General features: G+C 28.3%; 1 protein-coding gene across 9 annotated transcripts in view; it reads right to left on the minus strand.

Moving 5' to 3' along the window:
* LOC113557499 (transcription factor 12) overlaps positions 1-19,257 on the minus strand; it is a 30,881-nt gene extending 11,624 nt beyond the window's left edge. For 3 of the 9 annotated variants that reach the window (XM_026963063.1, XM_026963061.1, XM_026963058.1), the window contains exon 1: positions 7,599-8,726. In XM_026963063.1, the coding sequence (XP_026818864.1) occupies positions 7,599-8,117 (519 nt within the window). In that variant the 5' untranslated portion in view covers positions 8,118-8,726. Of the gene's footprint in view, positions 1-7,598; positions 8,727-13,003; positions 13,058-17,056; positions 17,189-17,473; positions 17,518-18,962 lie in introns of those variants that run through there. The other 6 variants (XM_026963056.1, XM_026963057.1, XM_026963062.1 and 3 more) reach the window with 5 other exon arrangements.
* Positions 19,258-21,364: the final 2,107 nt, after the last annotated feature.

Here is a 21,364-nt window from a genome sequence, read left to right on the forward strand (position 1 = left end):
AACGAACCCATTGTTTATAATTATTATTCATTATTTAAGTACAACATAGTACCTAATAAAATTTAGTTATTAAATTTTAAATAGTACTTATTTAAGATTAAAAAAAAAGTATACAATTTTACGTCATGAAAAAAACAATTATATTCTACCTCCTCTTTTATCAACGATAGAACTTAGGAAAAAAACGTTGAAAAATAGATATAAAAACACTAAAAACCTTAACCATCTCTTAAACCTCTTCACTTCCTTTATATCAAAACAAAACCACGCGAATGATTTTAACACACTTCAAAAGTTTTATTAAAAAAATTACAGTTACTAAATAATTTGAAAAACTAACGAAAAAATATTATGACTCTATTTATTATAGTATGAACAATATAATATACGACTTTATGGGAAGTGCATATTTTATTATTCACTAAGTCTTACTAAATTAAAACGTCATATTAATGGTAACAGATAACATATTATACTAGTTCGGTTATGTAATTGTATTGGTAGCTTGATAAAATAAGGTTTAAAATAGTAACGTCTGTTAACTTAAAAATTATGTAATTATTAATTCTATGCATAAAAAAAAATAGAAGTTATTAAGTAATAATCTAAAAAAGAAATATTGCACTGCGTATTGTGGATTAGAATTAGGGGAGAAGAGAGCTTAAAATAAAACTATATCAAAGAATAATTTATATAGGTTCCATATGAATATTATAGTTATAAAGAATTAAAACACATATGAATAAATGCTGTTAAAGAGTATGTATAATGATTAAAATTAAAATAGTTGATAGATAACTTTCATGAAGTTATTAATCATTAGGGTATAGAATTAAACTGTATCGTTAATTAAATGTATACATTAACGATAACTCAATATTTTGTTATCGTATTAACCATAAAAATAAATTTAATGTCTATAATATAATACTATTATAATTTGAAACACAATCATCATTTTCAAATACCAAAAATAATATCAGTTATTAGTTTATTACTTATTATATAATTTAAATTAATGACTATGTTTAGATAATTTATGACTCCTAATTGGAGATATTTCATCTATTGAAACACGCACACACAACATATAAGATACCAATATGTTTATAATTTTGCTAACACCACAAAAACATCTATATAATAAGTAATAACATAATAAAATCTACAAGGTTGATGGTGACGAGAAAAAATTTAAAAAATTTTCATTCGGACAATGGAAAATTATTTCGCAATGCAATTCTTCGCATTGATTGACCTTATAACATACTTAAGAGTATATATTATATGCAATATACAGAAACGGAATCCCTGAATGCGTTAAAAATAACCACAATGGCAGATGCATCTTCAAGGAGACTTACGTGAATGGATTATTTCTTTTTCTAATGAATGATGAAAACAAGAACATAAAGAACTAGTATAATAAAGACATATTGAACGATATAATATATTATATTGTCGTATGTACACACTACACAGTTCTTTTATGGAAACTTGTTTTCTACTCGTTTAATTCCTTCTTTTTTTACTCTGTCACAATACCAAAATATTAACAGATTGCATTCAAATGGTAGCAAACAACGAATATTGTGTCACGCAACAAATTAATGAACTTAATTATATTGAGTATAATATATATTTTGTTTAAACTTCTAAAAAAAACTCTATGTTTCAATATTTTTTTTCCAATAACAATGAAAGGCTTTTAGAAACGTACATTATATATCATATACACCGTTTTGGTTCATTACCCTACACGATTATATGTATATACGATTAGAAATGGTAAATAAGAATAACATTACAAATGTGAGCTTGGCAGAGTCATTATTTAATGTTAACATAATATATTATGATCTATGTACTACGATTCTCAAAACTTGTTCCGGTCAATTTAATGAACAAAATCGAAATAAAATTCGATGGTAACGAAGTATAAATTACAGCATACATATTCTAATAAATAAAAAATGGACGTGATTAATGATTTAAATACAACGTTTCACATTTATAATATTTACTAATGAGCCATAAACTGTTTTCGAAATAAATGTTATCGATTTTTTTTCTAAATTCTCATCATTTGGAATACCATTGATTAACATTTTTGAAGGGATATAATTAATAAATAAATAGGTAATTACTCCTAATTCGTTGTTAAGTTTTTAGTAAAATAGGTAATATTTAATAACACAATTATTAAAAAAGTATGTGTATAAATAAAAACAATAAATATATTATAGTAGCGTAGATAAACCAAACTGAATTAATCAAGAAAATAGTACACACTGTATTACTAAGCCCATTATTTTCCCCAATGGAGATTGTAATACACATATTTAAAAAAAAATAAATAAATAAAATATATACGAATATATTTATAATACTAATAGGACTCTGTAATATATATTTTTATCCGAAATTTAATTATTTGAGCTAGAAGGCATAAACAGCCTCTAGATATATTATATATGATTACTGATTAGGCATATTAAATTTCTACCCCCAAATATACACATTTTATTACTAGATATTCATAAAATAGGCATAAATTAAAGATAAAAGTTGATGGTATTAACCAAATGTATACTATAGTATTAGTGTGAATAAAGTGTTGACATATAACAAATTATAATTATAGCATGACTAACTGATAATTATAATTAATCGAATGATAATAATAAAAAAAATAACACTAATATGTAAATAGTATAAGATGTAATAGATTTAAGGAATTAAGTAGTATTTTTTTATCTGCCCGCTGATAAAAAAAATATGTGACTAGGTACTGAATTCAATTTTAACGAAATAAATTTATATACTATTTTAAAATAAAAAACATTGTTTGGATACTAGTATATTATCGCCTTCCATATTTTTAATCTTATAATACGATTTATTTAATTATTTTACAATATTCAATGATATAATTTTTAAACATTTCAATATTCTCAATAAGTATTAAATAAATATATTGTTATTTTATAAAAAAAATTATTTACATAAAATGAAAAAATATAAATAATATACATATACCGTACACACAAAGTTCGGTTGGAATCATTTGTGACAGAATTTATATAAATAAATGTATTATAAAAAGTTTAACCAAAGAATGAGGGATTCGTTTAAAAAAATATGTACTAAAAATTTTAAATTAATATAACGTTTATATTTTATTATATTGATTCTTTATGATTTTATTACCTACTATCACATTTTATATTTGTATAAAGTACATAAAAAATATTTTTTTTTTTTATACAGACTAAATCATGGTTATAAATTATGAGTATTCAAATTTTAAAATAAATTTAACAACATTTAAGCTCCCTGTTAGGGTGACAAAATAAAATTTTCTCGAAAATTATTATTTTGTTGAAACATGAAAAGTTTTTTTTTTTACAGCAGATTATCTTTAGTTTTACCAAATTATTTAAATTTACAGTTCAGGCATAACATTATGTAATAATAGTTAATAGGACATTACTCAAATTGACAAATAATAACACAAAATATATTCAAATATATTTTTTAATTAGTAGAATATTGTACGTCTTAACTTGTATTTATTTGTGTGATGTATTTTTTATAAATAGAAACATAAACATTTAAAACCATTGAAAATTATATCAAAATTATTTAGATTACTAAGTAAAAAAGTTCATAGATTGATCCATTTAATTAAATATATTTCACGCCATTAAGCATATATATTTAATAAATTACGTTAAATAAATATGTATACACGTACTATACAGTACATTCCAAAGCAAAGAACCCTCCAACACCATAGTCCATAAATATTTTTGCACAAAATTAATAGCTATGAATGTAATATTTTCGACTTGTTCATTGCCAAAACAAAAAAAAAACTTTAATAGATTGTATATATGACTAACATAATACAAGTATATTACTACATAAGAAAATATTTAATGTGACGTTGAGATGATATTATGATGGGAATTGCGAGATTTTTTAAACAAGAATTTTTCCGAAATACATTTATTAATATAATAAATACGTATATTAAAACCAAGTTGAATAAACAAAAAATATCATATCTGAAGGCATTATTAGATATTTTTTAATTAAATAGACATTTAAAAATAGGACATACCAATATTATTATCTTTGTCTTTCACTCACGAAACCAATAAGTGTTTAACGCGTATTGGCCATATGACTCCCTTCACTGCCTTCAATATATAAATAAATTATTATAGTATAGATTTACACTGATAACGTTTACTTCCATGAGCAATTATAGGGGCTTCGAAAACATGGACTACAAGCCTTGTAGGGCTATGACTGGTGGGTTCATGGCCTAAAGCTAGAGGCTAAAACCAAATAAACGGGTGACACTGTGTAAATCACGATAAAATTAAAAATAAAATCAATCATACTATCAATAAGAACTTTTTGTAATTTTAAGGACTTAATTTTATATAATTAAGTTTTAAAAAATCAATAATTTCAAAATATAAAAAAAAATTAATTTAATTTTTTTTCTTTCAAAACATTTTAGTTTTTTTAATGCTATTTATTTGACAATTTCAAACAATTTTTTTTATTTGTGATACAATCATAGTTTTTATCGCAGGACTTGCATTTGAAAAAAAAAACATTTTCGTTTTATGTTAATAATTAAAATTAAAACGTTAAAAACTTATACATTTAACGGACGTTCTACCAGTATGTGTTTAGAGGCGCTTCCTTATACTAACGCATAACAGAAAATTGTACAGTAAATAACTGAAGAACCCGTTTTACTCTATTTTTAATATTATTCTATGTATCCATTTTAAAATTAAATGGCAAGAATATTATCAAGGGCATCTCGAAAAGATTTTTTTTTTTATTATTTAATTTTGAACTAAGTTATGGGCATTTTAAAATTGTACATTTTTATTTAATTGTATAATGCTTATAACTGGCTTCAAAATTAAAATGTCAAGAATACTCTTCGTGGTGCCTTATAAATAATATTTTTGCCTTAAAATTTGATAATAGGTCAATTCACGATTTTTCCTCTCGTGATGTTTTAGTACTATATTGTCATTATTCAACAAATATTAACCGTAGTAAGGACTTGACATGTTTCGTTATTAATACGTATACACAAAAAAAAAAATGTTTAGACTAATTTTAAGCAATTAAATATTATTAACATATACCTATACTTTAATATACTATATAAACCCACTCGCACCGTTTCTACGGCATGCCGCGCGCAGTATATTGACTTAAAATAACAATAAAATTATAATGTATAATATACAATTATGATAATTGATAATGTAATAGCATTAGAAACAGAGTCGGACACGACCGTTTAAAATCGTTTCGTACTTATATGCAATACTTTATCGTTGAATTCAAATTAAACATATTAAATACAGTAACCTATAACCTACCCAATGAACGAGGTAAACTCGAAATCTACTAAGTAGTTTTTAATAGTAAATCTATGATCGTAGAGATAGTCAAAGAATAATCATGTCCGACATTAATAAATACAATTTGTTTATATTATATTTCAAATTTTTAATTTGTTAGAAGGCATTCATGAGTACAAATGACGTATATTATAATATGATAAACTAGGTACTAAAGAAAAATAAACAGTGTAAATAATATAATTAATTATTATGGATTCGAAGGGGGTTATACTCTACACACGGACTCATGCCTGATTATATAAATAACAAATACATCGTGAATATTTAAAGTCGATAATTACATTTTTATTATGAAATATAATAATTATAACGATGATTAATAATCTAAAATTCATATTGTTTATAGAATTGCTGCATTTTAACTATATAATATTTCGTTATAGATACTTATTCAAACACGTTTTTTTAGTTTAAGCTCATAATACATTGCAAATTGTAATAATCTAATCAGATTTGTTTAACAAACTATTGGAATATGTTTACATACTAAATAATATGAATAATCATCATGGTATGAACGTAAAACGAAAATGTGAAATTTATTAAATTTTAAGTTGGCTTAGACAGGCAAAACGGGAGAAAAAAAAAGAATCAAGCTATACTTTAGAGGTGCGGTGAGTAGAAGACCATTGTTGTGAGGATGCAGGCAGGTGTGTTTTATAACATCTGCCAACTGGTTTGGTTCACCTTACAAAATAATATAATCAACAATAAAGACCTACTTATAGCTACTTCACGCAGTGTAACTGCTGTTGCCTAGAGTAAATTCGATAAAACGTTACTACACTTTTCTAACCAGGACAAACATTTTTAATGCCAATAAATTATATTCCACATACAAATAAGTATATTTAAATACAATTGAGGAAATCTTTACTATAACATATACAGACTAAAAACGGTTGTTCGAATTTAAAAAATTGATACATTATGTTATCTTAATTACATGCAGAAAATCACGGACACCCAGTCATTCCAAGACGTTCCAAATCCTTTACCAGTTACATCGGATGATAGGGGTCATACACCTCAGAGTACACAAAAGTTATGACATTACAATAAAATAAATTGGTGTTTGTAATATTTTAATAAACGACAAACATGTTCAAATAGTCTCCAGCTTAATTTAAATAAAATCTATATATTACAGTGGGGAAATGATAAAAATAATTATAGGTTAAGTTATAATCAGGGTCTATACAATGAAGTGCAGTAAGAAGTTGATTAGAACATATATTTTTTTTAAAGTACAATTTTTTTTTTTTTAAGTGGTTTGTAATTTAAACTACATAACGAATGATTTAATTTTAGCTATATTTATATGATACATTGAAATATATTAGAAAGTATACAATAATCGATAAATAATTAAAACTTTTTTATTTAATTAAATTATAAAAACCCTTGACCTAAGACTCTTATACAACCGAAAACAACGCAAATAGCCGTCGATATATGAAGTCAAGATAATTATAGTCGTGATGTTATAAGCTCTATTTTTATAAACACGCTTCAAATCGTTCGAATTCAGTTATTATAGACTATAAGAGAATTGTTATATACCGCGGTATATAATAACATTATAAATTATAATATACCCTTAGTTTAGAGTGCGGTACACGAAAACGGAAATGTAGTGAATTAATACAGCTACACGTGTAAAAAATTAAGTGTAAATTATTGAAATGCGTAAGAATTTACCACAAAACTGTTTATAAATTCTCTCACCTCTCAAACTTAAAGCTCGGCAATAAATGCAAAACAAAAAATACGAGAAATGGAATTTTGAATGTTTCAACAGGAACTGATAATATTATATTGTAATATAATTGATATTTTGAATCACAGACGATGACCGTCGCCGCTATGAGACATCCGACAAAAAATATAATACTGCAATATATAACATATTATTATGCGTATAGAAAGTTCGGACATTATAACGCAGCTGCATTTTTCGAGACGAGAGTATAATAATATGTAACAAAATGTATTCTAATGTTTTATACGAGACGACACCGTGTCCCGTGTGTGCGCTATATATATATATATATATATATATATATATATATATATATTATCAAGATAAGAGTAAACGGAGAGTGGCGGCGTAGATGATTTCGAATATACCTGATGTTTTATAATATTATCGTCTTCGGGCGACGTGTACATCAGTCGGCCGTACGAATATTTGCAGTGGTCTTTGTCGTTTTCGTCACCGACGCGGTCGTGTTGCAGCTGCAAGTCGACCGTGCCACCGTCCGCGTGACAGTACGACTTATTGTTGTAGCCGCCGTAACCGTCGAGCTGCGTGAGGGCCAGCAGACCGATTCCGGTTGCACCCCCCTCGTCTTTGCAATCGACACCGGCACCGAGACCCACACCGCCCACGATAACGCCGCCGCAACCACCGATGTCCGGCACGACGGCCGCGGTGTCCATTACCGCGGAAACCGGGTCGGCCAGCGGAGATACGCGTTTCAAGCTGCAGTCGTCGACCGGCGTCATGCGGGGTTCGGGTTTCACGTCCACTTCGAGCTTGATGGGCTCTAGGGGGCTGTAGGGGGCAGCGCCCGCCGAAAGCCTGAGATAGAAGTACGGGTCGCCCCCGCAGGGCGTCTCGTCTTCCCTGGTCCGGTAGTGGTGCATGCTGCCGGCGGCTTGTGATGGTCGTCGGTCACCCCGGCGGGTCGCAGCGGTGCAGGAGATCGTACTATTTAATACTATATATATATATATATATATATATGTATTATGTATATGTTATAATATATAAATAGTACTACGAAAATCGTATACGACAGTCGCCCTCCTCCTGCGCGGCCTGTGCGTTCAAATACACACACACGCACCACCCTCTGGGCCCGAAATCTTTTTTTTTTCTCTCTGGTCCCCCGTCAGACGCGAAATACGCGACGACAACGACGACGGGGCGCGCACAGATGGTCGCTGTGCGGCACACACGCGCACGCACACACCAAATACACACACACACACGCGCGCGCGAAACGACACACGGACACGACGACGACGACGAAAACAACGCACGCAGCACGTGACGACGACGTTCGCGTTACGAGAGGTCTCTACCCGTCTGCGCCTCGTTCAGTCTCTCTCTCGCTCGCACTCACGCGCGTTCACACGATCGCTCTCGCTCGCCGCGCGAAGCCACGCACTGCTGGGCGGGGACTAGGAGGACGGCTCCGGCGTCGTGTCCATTGTCACGGAAAGCCGCCGTTACACTGAAACGCGGGCCGCGCTGTTACGGCGAAGGAGCAACAGGCTCTACGTACGAACACACGATGCGATACGAGTGCGCGCGCAAACGTGTGCGTGTGCGTAGACTTAGTATATGATACATGTATATATATATGTGTGTGTGTATACGCCACCACCTCTAAGCCGCTGCTGTACAGTGTGTAACCGCCGCCGCCGACGCCGCACTACCACCTGCCTATGCCATCGCCGCCGCATAAACTATATTACTATGTATATATATATATATATATATATAATGCCTAATGTGTGTGTGTGTATATATATATAAACTGTACGTGTGTATATAGTAATAATACGGCACAATAAAACGCGGAGGATAATATTATGCACTATAATACGACTATCGTGTGTACAGACCCCTCGCGCAACACTGCTGCCAACCATCGACGACGCTTCTCTCAGCTCTGCGCTCGCCGTTGCCGCAGCAGCAGAACTGCCGCGGGATAAAAAAAAAAAAAACGAAAAAATACGCGATAGATGTAATAATACATAATGTATTTTATGTAGTATGTACGCGCGGGTCTCGACGGAACAATACACGCGACACGACACAATAATCGTCGCCGTACGAAACCATTTTTTTTTTCTCCCGAACAATAAAGCGTTTAATGAATACGTTTTTTATTTCAAACACCGTGTAAATGTTTCGATTAATATCACACACACACACACACACACACACACACAAACGCACGCACGCGGCGCCGTAAGTCACAGGTCGAAAACGAATAAATTGTCCGACAGACGATCGTCGTCTTATAATGAATACAATTAATTAGAAAAGACATTTCCGCGGTACAAGTCAACGCTCGTTTTGCCGGATCACATTATACTATATAAACCTATATTGAAAATACTGTATATCTATCTCGGAATAATTGTATTTGTTTAATTTATTAGCTGAAACGTCATGATTTAATTTCGCCCGATACACACTCGCGTCATTAAATTATGGTATTAAAAGTTGAAAATACCAAAATGGACCGAAGAATATTATTAGCTAGTAAAAAACTAGTTTCACTTAAAACTATTAAATTTTAATCATTTGTAATCATATATTGGGTTATATAATAATAACTAACAAGTATATATCTTCAATAGTAATATCTTCAATAATGCTGACACAATACTCAAATGAAATGAAAATTAAGCTAGTTATACATTAAAGTACCCAAATCATCATGATGAACTATATTAAACAATAATACAAATATCTGTATTACGCTATACTCGGTCTGTTCCTAAAAAAATTGACGAATAAAATATGGTAAGCATTTTACGTACAGAAAACGGGGATGAAATTTAATAGCAGACATTGGCAACCAAAGAAAGGTACTATAACACTATCCCCTCTCGACGATATGGTGAATGTGGAAATCAGATATCTAAGATCCTCATATCCTGCTGCATCGTATGGAGGTTCGTCTTACATAATTTTACAAGGGTTCTTTTACCCCTACTGAACAAAAACTAGATTTCACTGATAAAAGCTTTTTTAACATCTATTTTATTTAACGTTTCATTACATAATATATTTAAACAAATACTTTCAACAAGTTATATGAATATTTTTAATAACTATTGATAATTACTAACAAAACCAAAAATGTTTTTCCAAATAAATACAGTTACAACAAATATATAATTTATTTGAGTAAGGATTTTTAATTCTTTTTAATAAAAATTATTAATATTTTTATTTAATATTCGCATTCCATAATCAAAACGTATTAATACATATAATATATCAAACTTAACTTAGTATATACATTGTACGATTGCGTGCGTACATGCGTAATGTCAGTATTATCATTATTAAATACATGCCTTTTAAAACCAATGATTTTTCCATTATAATATTATTTACAGTATTTTTTATAATAATTACGTCTTATAAGCTGTAAAACAAACGACTCTTTTCATTATTTTTTACTACTAACTTAGTAACCATATTTATCTTATAAAAGATTAACGAAATTATTATACAAAAACTTATTTCATCGAGTCATTATGAAATGGGTGTGCCGTTAAAAATTAAGATTTCATTCATTAAAACTAAAGAGCCCTTGCCGTTCAATGCATTGGTCATGGGCTAACATGAGTTGGAGGGAAGTGGTAGACGCACCATGACGGCGGTGTTGTCTGAATAGTTACAACTGAACACTGTGTGCTGCCACGGTGTATCCTACTACCTACATCGGATGCCACTTTGCCAGATGTTTCAAACTATTGAACTACTGGTCCTTTCTTGCTGCGCTACAAAAATTATATTACTGCTACACACGTATATAATAATAATATTGCACTACCCCATCACCGTGGAGGCCGAAAAGCGAACATACGTGAGAGCACGCTTCAAAGACGGAAAAAAAATATGGAACGTTTTGGTAAACCCGTGCACAAAAAAAATAAGGGGACCAAATTCTATACAATAGTTATTGAAAGAAAAAAGGTTAACAAATTACATTAAAATCAACATTTGTTAAGCAGCATCATACAAATTCCTTCAATACACAGTCCAACCATAAAACAGAATTTAAACCAACACACGTATTTAAAAATCATCAAACACGTACTACGTGCCTAACATATTAAACAAATAATTTGGTTATTAATTATAATATACCATTTTATTAATAAAGTTAAAAATAATTTTGATAAGAAAACTGAAAATCTAAATATTTAAAAGTAGTAATATTTATAATTGAGTGGATAGCCAATTGTATTTTATCATAAAGAAATAGTTAATATAAAATATCTAAATACGTTCAAATTAAAGTTAAATTAATTCAATATCAATAACAATCTTATTTACAACCAATGAATAGTGAATAAAGCATTCTTATATTTTAATTTATAGGCATTATAAATTAATAACGTATTAAAAAATGCAAGAACAATATTATTCACAACTTATATAAAAGAAAATAATAAATCAAAGTAAACCGAAAAACACAACTATATTGGTTTTGTCTATGATTCTAGTACACTAAAACTTGCATCAATTTTAATCAATATAATATGCATGTTATTTATGATTATTTATCACATGAAATATGTTGAGTTTTAAATATAAAAGGAAGACCTGGGATGGGTCATAAGATAAATTAAAAAAAAATATTCAAAGTAAATTATAAAATAAAAATATAATGGATAAATCCGAGATTCGGCCAAAATATTTTTCGATTCTCGAACTTAATAAATATTATTTTGTACTCGTTACTCGTACTTATTTATTTATAATACTATAGGATATGATTTATAAATAGATATATAAATCGATCTGTTTCTAATTCTAATTTGAGACTAAATTTAACGTACATACAAATATAATATCTAGAAAAAATTGTAATTTAACATTTTGTATTTAATGAAGTTTAAAAAAATTACTTAAGTATTAAAAATTGAAGGATGATTAAATTGTTTTTAACAAAAACGTTGGTATTGGAAACATTTATTGTTTAAACTATTTTACCAATATACATTTAAATTACACATTATTGCAGATATTTAATTTATTTACATGTTAAAAACTAGAACAAAAGAATTGCTAAGAGTACATGCTTGTTAAGCTGTATAAATAAAAACAAGTGTTTTTAGTTTTCTTTGTTGGGGTTAAATGTGAAGAACCATACATTGTAAATATTACTTACCAATGGGCAATGAATCAAATAAGTATAACTTAAGTAACAAATATGCCTTTAGATTATTTTTTTTTTAGATATTAGAAATGTGTAATACTTTTAAATTTCTAAACTATATTGTATTATTTCAAAAACTAATATACTAACATATAAAATTAAAATATATAATTATTTAAAACTTCTATCTTAATTAAAATATACATTTTTATTTATTTATCACTACATTTTGATAATTACAATTATTATAAATTTATAACTACTCTAATGACTTCGTTAAGAATTCAAAAAATAACACAAAAAAATCGTGATCAAATCTACAATAACACACAACTACAACAGTACAAAACATACCTATACGCGTAGTGTAATTGCTCATACCAATAAAAATTTTTATTAAACCTTATAAATTTATAGGTACAAGACAAGATTTGTCAAAAATATATATTGGGACACTGATCAGTAAATTAGGTATATCATATAAATAATAGTCATACTAAAATAATAAAGGCGAGTATTTTCGTTATATTTTTTCAGTTTTTTTTTATTTTATTTTAGTATGGAAGCATAAGATTACAAATGATAAAATATTGTATTAAAAAAGTAAAATCTTACCCAATGATGGGGAACTTCAACTTCAGAAGGTTCTGCTGGTGGCGAGTCTATACTCTGTAAATAATAATAATATACATTAAACTAAGTGATACACGTTACACAATATTTTCTAATTTATTAATTATTTTTTTATAAAATTAATATATGATTACACTGCTGTAAATAATATTATTTTTTAAATATGTTGCTCTTATTAAGCTATTTATAGATATTAGATAATTGAAATTTCAACTTTTTATAGTTTTGTTCGACTTAAATATGATAAAAAATTTGTTAGCAAGTTTTAATTTGAAAAATTAAGACAATGTTTCTCATAAGTTACTTTTGCAGCAAATAAAAATGTTTAAAATACAGTCACGGGTATAAATTCAAAATGTTCACGAACTTTTCAAAATCGAAAAAATAATAAAATATTTTAGCAATAACATGAAAGACCATCTATGATCAATATCTATAAAACAATTATTTATCAATCAATTAATTTTAAATTTAACACATCTATTGCAGTGATCTATTCAATGACAATAATGTATATTAGACACACTAATATATACGTCTATTGTAGCAGAGCGAATTCTTCAAATTTTGATAATATGATGAACTAAATTTAAAAGAAAATGTTGAGAAAAAATAATATAATTAATTATTCATAAATGTTGAAAAGATAGTATTTTAAAGTTATTTTGCTAGGTTGAGCTAGGTATAATTTTCACCTACCACAAAAAAGTAAGGACTACCTATAACTATTTATATCAGCGCACTATTTGTTTTCTCTTTCTGGCCTACGCGTAGTATAGTAAATTTTCGTTTAGCAGAACCAACCTTGTGTTGTTAGCTTTAATATTAGAGTGAAATGACCTATTATCAAACTTTAAGATGAACATCATTCTTGTTTATGTACGTTAGATTTTTTATAATATTTAAATTTTTTTACACGTTTAAGTATGCGAAATATTACAATTTAAAAATGCTCATATCTTGCTTTAAAATCTAAGTAGGTATCGTAAAAATGTCGATATACAAACACAGATAATGTTTTAGCTTGAATTTTGATAATAGGTTGTCTTAATACTCAGTTTACTCTATACTAAAGCTAACAACATTAAGTTGGTTCTGCCGAACGCAAATTTGTTATGTTGCATGTGAGCCAGAGAGAAAACAAATAGTACGCTGACAACTTCTTAAATTTGTATTCAGTAATTTTACTTAATTTATGATTTTAACAATGTGCAATGACTTTGGAAATACATTTTCTATTATTATTATTGAATATTGACACAGCCAACTATCAAGAATATTACTTAAAAAAAATATAACAAAATATGATAATTAAGTCACACAATAATTGTGTAAAAATGGTTAAATTGAATTATATGATAAAGTTGATAGATTTTAGGAAAATAAAAATAAGTAAAAATAGGTTGACAGTGGTGGTGGACAATACATACAATGTTTTGGTATCACAGTTGCAAAGCAATAGAAATTCTTTTCACTTAAGAGAGAATTTAAATCCTGACTGCAGTTTAAATTTTTAAGATATAAAAAATAAATTAAATTAAAGATTTTAAAATTTTGAAATCTTCGTTACAGAAATTATAATTAAATTTTTTTCCTTTTTTTTTTTGTAAACAAAAAACTGTTGTATTATATTTAAATTACCTAAAAAAAAAAAACATAAATCAACTTTTCTTTCAACTTGAAATTAAAATCTCAAATATTATTATATACTTCAAATTTGGGTTAATGATTTTAATATTAGCGAAATTAACCTACTATATAAAAGTTAAAAACATTATCTATCTTTTTTTACGAGTCACTACTTCAATTTTTAAGTTCCTACTAAGCATATATATATTAGTTTTTAAATGATCATAACTACTTAAACATTAAAATACAATAAAATATACGTATAAACACAGGTAATCCTATCGTGAGGAGTGATAATTGGTCAATTCCGTTTAATATTAAGACCTACAATACAAAATTGAATTTGATTAGTAAAATCTGAACTTTAATTTTCTGTTATACGTCAGATGGAGAACACGTCCCTCTTGAAACGGTTTTAAAAACAACATTCGAATTCAATAATTTAGATAATATAAAGAATTTAATTTACTTAATAACCTATCTAGTAAAGGTGCTATTCATTTTCTAATGATTTAATTACTTTTTATAAAACGAACTTAATAATATTTAACAATTTATAACCAGTATATTAAAATTTAAAAAACTCCACACCACTTGGCACATCTTATACGGCAAATTAAATCCTTTAAATCTATTACTATGTAGGGTTTAACAAAATGGTGATCATTCAATCACTGATCAGTAATGCGACATTATTGTATAGAACGATGCTACGCTCTCATGAGTTGTCTCCGTCTTACAAACATATAACACGGCAAATTTGTGTTCAGTAAATTCGTTTTTATGTTGGTAGTTTTAATATTAGAGCGATTTTATCTATAATCAAACATAAAGGTAAAGCATTATCTGGTATCTTTTGTTTGTACTTGCGATATTATAATGTTTAAGCAAGTTATGAACATTTTTATATTTTAGTATTATATATATTCATTATATGCTAAAAATAAAAATACCGTAAACAAATCGATGAAATATAACAGATAATGATTTTACGTCTTACATTTAAGTCTGATAATAGGTCAATACGCTCTAATATATAATTAAAAGCAAACAATACAAAATCGGTTCTACTGAAAGCAAATTTGCTATATTAATATATTATGTTAGTAAGATGGCGACAAGTTGTCACTGACAACGTATGCGGGTAGCATCGTCATTAGTTCTTAACAATTTATTTTACTATAAAAAATTCTGTAAAATTTAAACGCAATATTTATTAACTAATAAACAATAACCTTTAATAATTAGTTACGGAAACAAAATTGTATATACATGTTCAAATATTTTACGAATATTTTTTCTCTAATAAATGTTGAATATTAATCCTAAATGCTACTATTGTTATTGCTCTTAATGCTTTTATAGTTAAGAATTTTTCAAAACAATTTGTCGTACTAATATATAATATTAAAATTTTGGATATTAAGTACATGCTTTTTTAAGAATTCGACAAATATGAGTTTACCACTTAGTGTACAAAAAATATCAAACTTAATAAGAAATATAATTTTTATAAAAATTGTACAAAAAATTATGTTGATTTGCTAATTTTTTTTTTCATAACAAATTCTGAAGAATCATTTATTTTTTATTTATTAGTAATTACTGTATAGATACTGTACTATTATCAAAGGTCGACGGAGTAGGGAGAGGTGATACAGATATTTTTGCAATCTATAATAATTAGCTCTACTTATATTAAAGCAAAATTTTAAGTATTTATAACTTATTATTTGTTGTTTCTAATTTACAGAACAACAGTGATAGCCCCCTTGTGGTTCTCAAACACCACAATATTAGTCAAAAATTGATTATTCTCTTATAGTTTACATTGTAACTTAGGCAATAAAAAAAATATTTCAAAAACAAAACCACTAGATTTTAACATGCAATAATAAATATTATATAAACTAATATATAAAATTTAAACCATCTAAACAAATACTAGGCCTAAAAACAAGTACATTATGAATACTCATATCTTAATCATTCTAAAATATAATAAATTATGTTTTTGTTTCAACTTTCAAAAAAAAAAATTAACTAACTACATTTTCTACTATTGCTAATCTATATTCTATAGTTTAATTTAAAATAATTAATATTTATTATTTTATTTCATAAAACTTACTAGTCTAAATGGGGTAAATAGAAATAGAAAATTGAAACATTTCAACCTTTAAAAGTAATGCCGAGATTATCAAAATATTTTACATATACATTCATGCAAATAAATATAAAATATAAATAGTGTATAAGCAAATTAATAGCTTATATTGATAGTTAGGAATGATAGTAAGATGCAAATATAAAAATGTGTGTGAAATAATAATATAATTTATGTATGTATAACTAAAAATATCCTTTTAAGTTAAAAAATTAACATTTTATGTAACAATTTATTACCTCTCTTTTTCTTTTAACTGCTGTACCAGCAGTAGTTGTTGGAAGAGGCTTACGTGGAGTATTACCAAATGGAAAATATGGAGAATCTGGGCTGAAAGTTTCAGGGCCAGAAGCAAAATTATTACCATATGCCTAAAACAATATTCAATAAAAATAAATTGTTATATCTTCTTGGCTTGTATATATTTAAGTACCCTACTAATAATTAAAGAAAATATCTTTCAATAAGTACCTTAGATTTGAAATAAATTAGAGGCAACTCACAAATCAAATTAATTATTATTCATGGAAATAATGCTAAAAATCATGTACAAAACATCATAATGGAGTACATGTGGGTGGGGGGTATCATTATAACTTATTTCTAAAATATTCAAATAAAAATATACAAAGTATCACATGAACAAATCAACATACCATTCCATTTTCTATATTATATGGTGGCTGAAACCCAGATTTTTCTGAAACAGAAATAAAACATCATAATTAATAAGTAATTTTAATTAGCTAGATACAACAAAGACATTTTAATAATTAACGTACAATTAAAGCATTAAAATAATGTAAAAATAATAATTTTGTATTTAAATTTGATAATAGATGATTTTATATTAATAATATAACAATAATCTTGTTTTAAATTGACTGTGATTGTACATAGTAAGATAAATGGTAGATATAGTAAGATTATGTAGTAACACTGTAACACTAGTAACAACTGCATTGACTTTTAAACATTGATATATTCAACCCATAACTATTATAATATAATATATTTATCTACATAATTAATAATTGAATTTATGGAATGATATACTGAATATATTGAATAATTAGATATATTTCTGGTGAAACAGGATATTATACGTTACATTCAAATTATTTAGGCAAGGTTTAAACTACTGAACTTAAGTTATTTTATAGGATAGATGAAATATTTTAAAAACACTTAGAAAAGAAATAATCTCTGTACCAATATTGCATTGTGCATACAATTATAATGATACAGCAGTAAAATAAAATGTTTTTTTTTAAACACAAAACCTAAGGGCTGATGAATTTTATAAACTCTATAACAATACAATATAATTTAAAACAAATGTAAACAACAAGAAATAGTAGGTACCTTTACACCAAAATCACATAATACCATTAATTGTTAATTGATTTATTCTAAAAATATTAATATTACACACCTACCTTATCTATACAACAATAAAATATTATCAATATAAACCACCAATATTAATAATATTGATTGTATAGATTGGTAACAAGAATATAACTATACGACCAATAAAAAACATGGACAGGTAATTTCATGAAAAAAACATAATCCAAGTACAGTAATTAGTTGTAAGATACTGGTAGCAAAGCTTGTTTATTCACAATAATATTGTGTTTAGCATAGATGCTTCTAATAAGCAGATGATACGCTATACAACATAATATTGGGAATGCGTTGTCATTGACACAATCGTACGTAAAATGGAAACTAAAACGATGACAATATAGGCATAATATTATATTACAGGAGCAATCAAACGTGTTGCAATCATAACCGACCCGCGAATACGAAACGGACAGATTTTAACGGATCGCATCGCAACATATTTCGTCGTTGACAAGCGGTCGGGGCACGTCCAGCCTGAAACGAACGTCGTCGTGTTTCCGCAGAACGCGCCGAGAACGGGGTACGGGAATGATATCGGGAAACATCGAGGACGCGCGGACGTGCAAATACCGCGTCGGCCGACGGACCGACGTCGGGGGCGACGCAATGATGACGATAAAATGAATTGATTGGGAAAATAAAAAAAATGGCCCGGACGACGGTCACACGTCCGGCGGGTCCGTGCGTCTTTGCACCGCCGGCCGCTGCGGCAACAAATTAAACGACACCAACCTGGTTGTTTATTCGCGATCTTGTTGAAGCAGTTCTGGAACACCTCGTACAAGTGCATCGGTTCGTCGTCGCTTGTCGCCATTTTGTGATTTCTTCGATTTTACAAGCCCATCGGATTGAAAACATAACACGACGAACTCTCACGGATCATGAACATGCGAACGGCACTGCGAGAATAACATTGCCGTGCGACATGGTGCCCGTGTACGCGGAAAGCGTCAGATGTCAGATCGTATCATACTATCCGTAACCACGGTGCAAAAAACACAAAACCGAAAAACCCTCGGCGGCGGCGGCGCTGTCCTAACTCCCCACTCCCCGCTGCCAGCTGCATTTGGCCAACACGGAGGCGCGACCGGTGGTGGCCGCGCGCCGGGAAGCGGTCGCGGGGCGAAGAGTGAGGGGGCGGTTCCCCCAACTCTCGTCGCCAGCCCCCTCTGCGACGACAAAATGACGCAGTGCAGACACCGGCGGAACACGGCTACTCTTTTGGCCCGTCGTACACGGGTCTCCCGTGCGTTCGGCGTTCAGCGGTTGTTCGTGATAGACGATTTTCACTACGCTTGAGCGCTTCACTATTCACTGTGTTTAGCGTTCACTCCACAGTCCACACTCGTCGCGGTTCTTTTTCGTTTCGTTTGTCACTGACCACTTGAAATCCAGTCGGTGGTGGCACATTTAAAGATTTTTCGATCGAAGAATATTTTCATTTTTCATGATGTTTGGCGTGTAATATGTGTAATCGTGAATTGTTAATCATAACAACACGTCTAATAATTGTGAGTTTCCACAATGCAATCGTAGTAATCGTATCGAATGGCTTGCGTACACTATAATACCGGAATAGGAGCAAACTATTCAAAAATATAAGTCACAGTAAACTAATAAAAATATCAATTAGAAGTATGAAAATTAAACTTATTTACATTGAAAAAAAGCGTTAAATACAAATTAAAACTTCTTACCTAGCTAAAGAGGTTTCACTCATATATTTTAATATTAATTGTTCTTACAATTTCAATATAAACACTATTACACAATAGACAATAGTTATGAACTAAAATACAACCGTCAAAGCGTTAATCTTATGATTTTAGTCATTAAAGGCTCGTTTAAATTGTGTGCATCTGCATTGCACATGGTACATGTATATGGTAAAATATATTAAATAAGTTATAGTCATTATAGGTATGTATATACAAGCTACCTAGCTATATTATTCGGGCGCAATAAATTATTAAATTTTAGGTACATGTAGAATTATACCAAAAATGTTTGCTTAAATGGCTAAATGTATCTACCTATTCTACATATATAATGTTTATGATTATATTTTTTTACATTTTGCAATGACCAAAGCATAGGTGTTACCTATGACTGGTATGTAATATATATATATGGTACCCAATACCTATAATCTGTATATACTCAATGAATATTAACTTTTTTTATTTATTGAAAGCCATACAAAAATTATTTCGAGACTCATAAACTATATTTTATCGCAAAAACTAAAAACAAATTTCTATAAACCTAAGAACTTTGGAAATAACTAATAAAGTGATAATATTTTAAAAAAAACATGAGTTAAAATTTTTAAAATGAATAATCTGCTGTTATGAAGAAGGTAGGTACACTACATCGTACATATAGTACACACGAGTACCTACACGACACACCTATAAGGCTTTAATATTAAGCATTTTCTAAATACCTATATAATAATATAGTAAAGCATTTACACAGTAAATAGTAATATGCATATATATTTTATTGTATTTTTATTTTGTTTAAATTAAAAAAAAAATAATTTGTAATAAAATACAATGTATTATACCTATTTTACGATTTATTTTCCTGATTGTTGTTTTAGATAACTTTAATATATTTTATAAATTACTGTAATATGTAGAACATCAGATAATAAAAAATGTAAACTAATAAAGCCTTCATAAAACCTTTGAAAAACGAAAACAAAATTATAAAGATTGAACGGATGAAAAATCAGTACTAAATCAATATTAGACCACTTAAAAACCATTCAAACAATTTATTTGGTACTTTAGTATCTTTTAAACAAGCTAAAATAAAATAAAATAATGTTATTAAAAAGATAAATTAAAAATGTATAGATGCGAATTATATATAATTTAATCATTTAAAAAAAAAATGCATTTTTAATTAGATAGTATTTGAAGTCATATTAATTTATTGAACCATTAAATTTATTCTTTAATTATTTTTAAACTTTGAACATTTATAAAATTTCTCTGCAATGACATGGAGAGTATAGATTATATTATTATAATGCTTAGTTTCGATGTTTTAATAAATAAAATAAAATTATTAGTTGTTATATTATTATTTATTATTAAATTATTAAAGAAATAATAATCTAAGTT

This window comes from Rhopalosiphum maidis, chromosome 3 (genome assembly GCF_003676215.2).
Source record: "Rhopalosiphum maidis isolate BTI-1 chromosome 3, ASM367621v3, whole genome shotgun sequence".
Lineage (NCBI taxonomy): Eukaryota > Metazoa > Arthropoda > Insecta > Hemiptera > Aphididae > Rhopalosiphum > Rhopalosiphum maidis.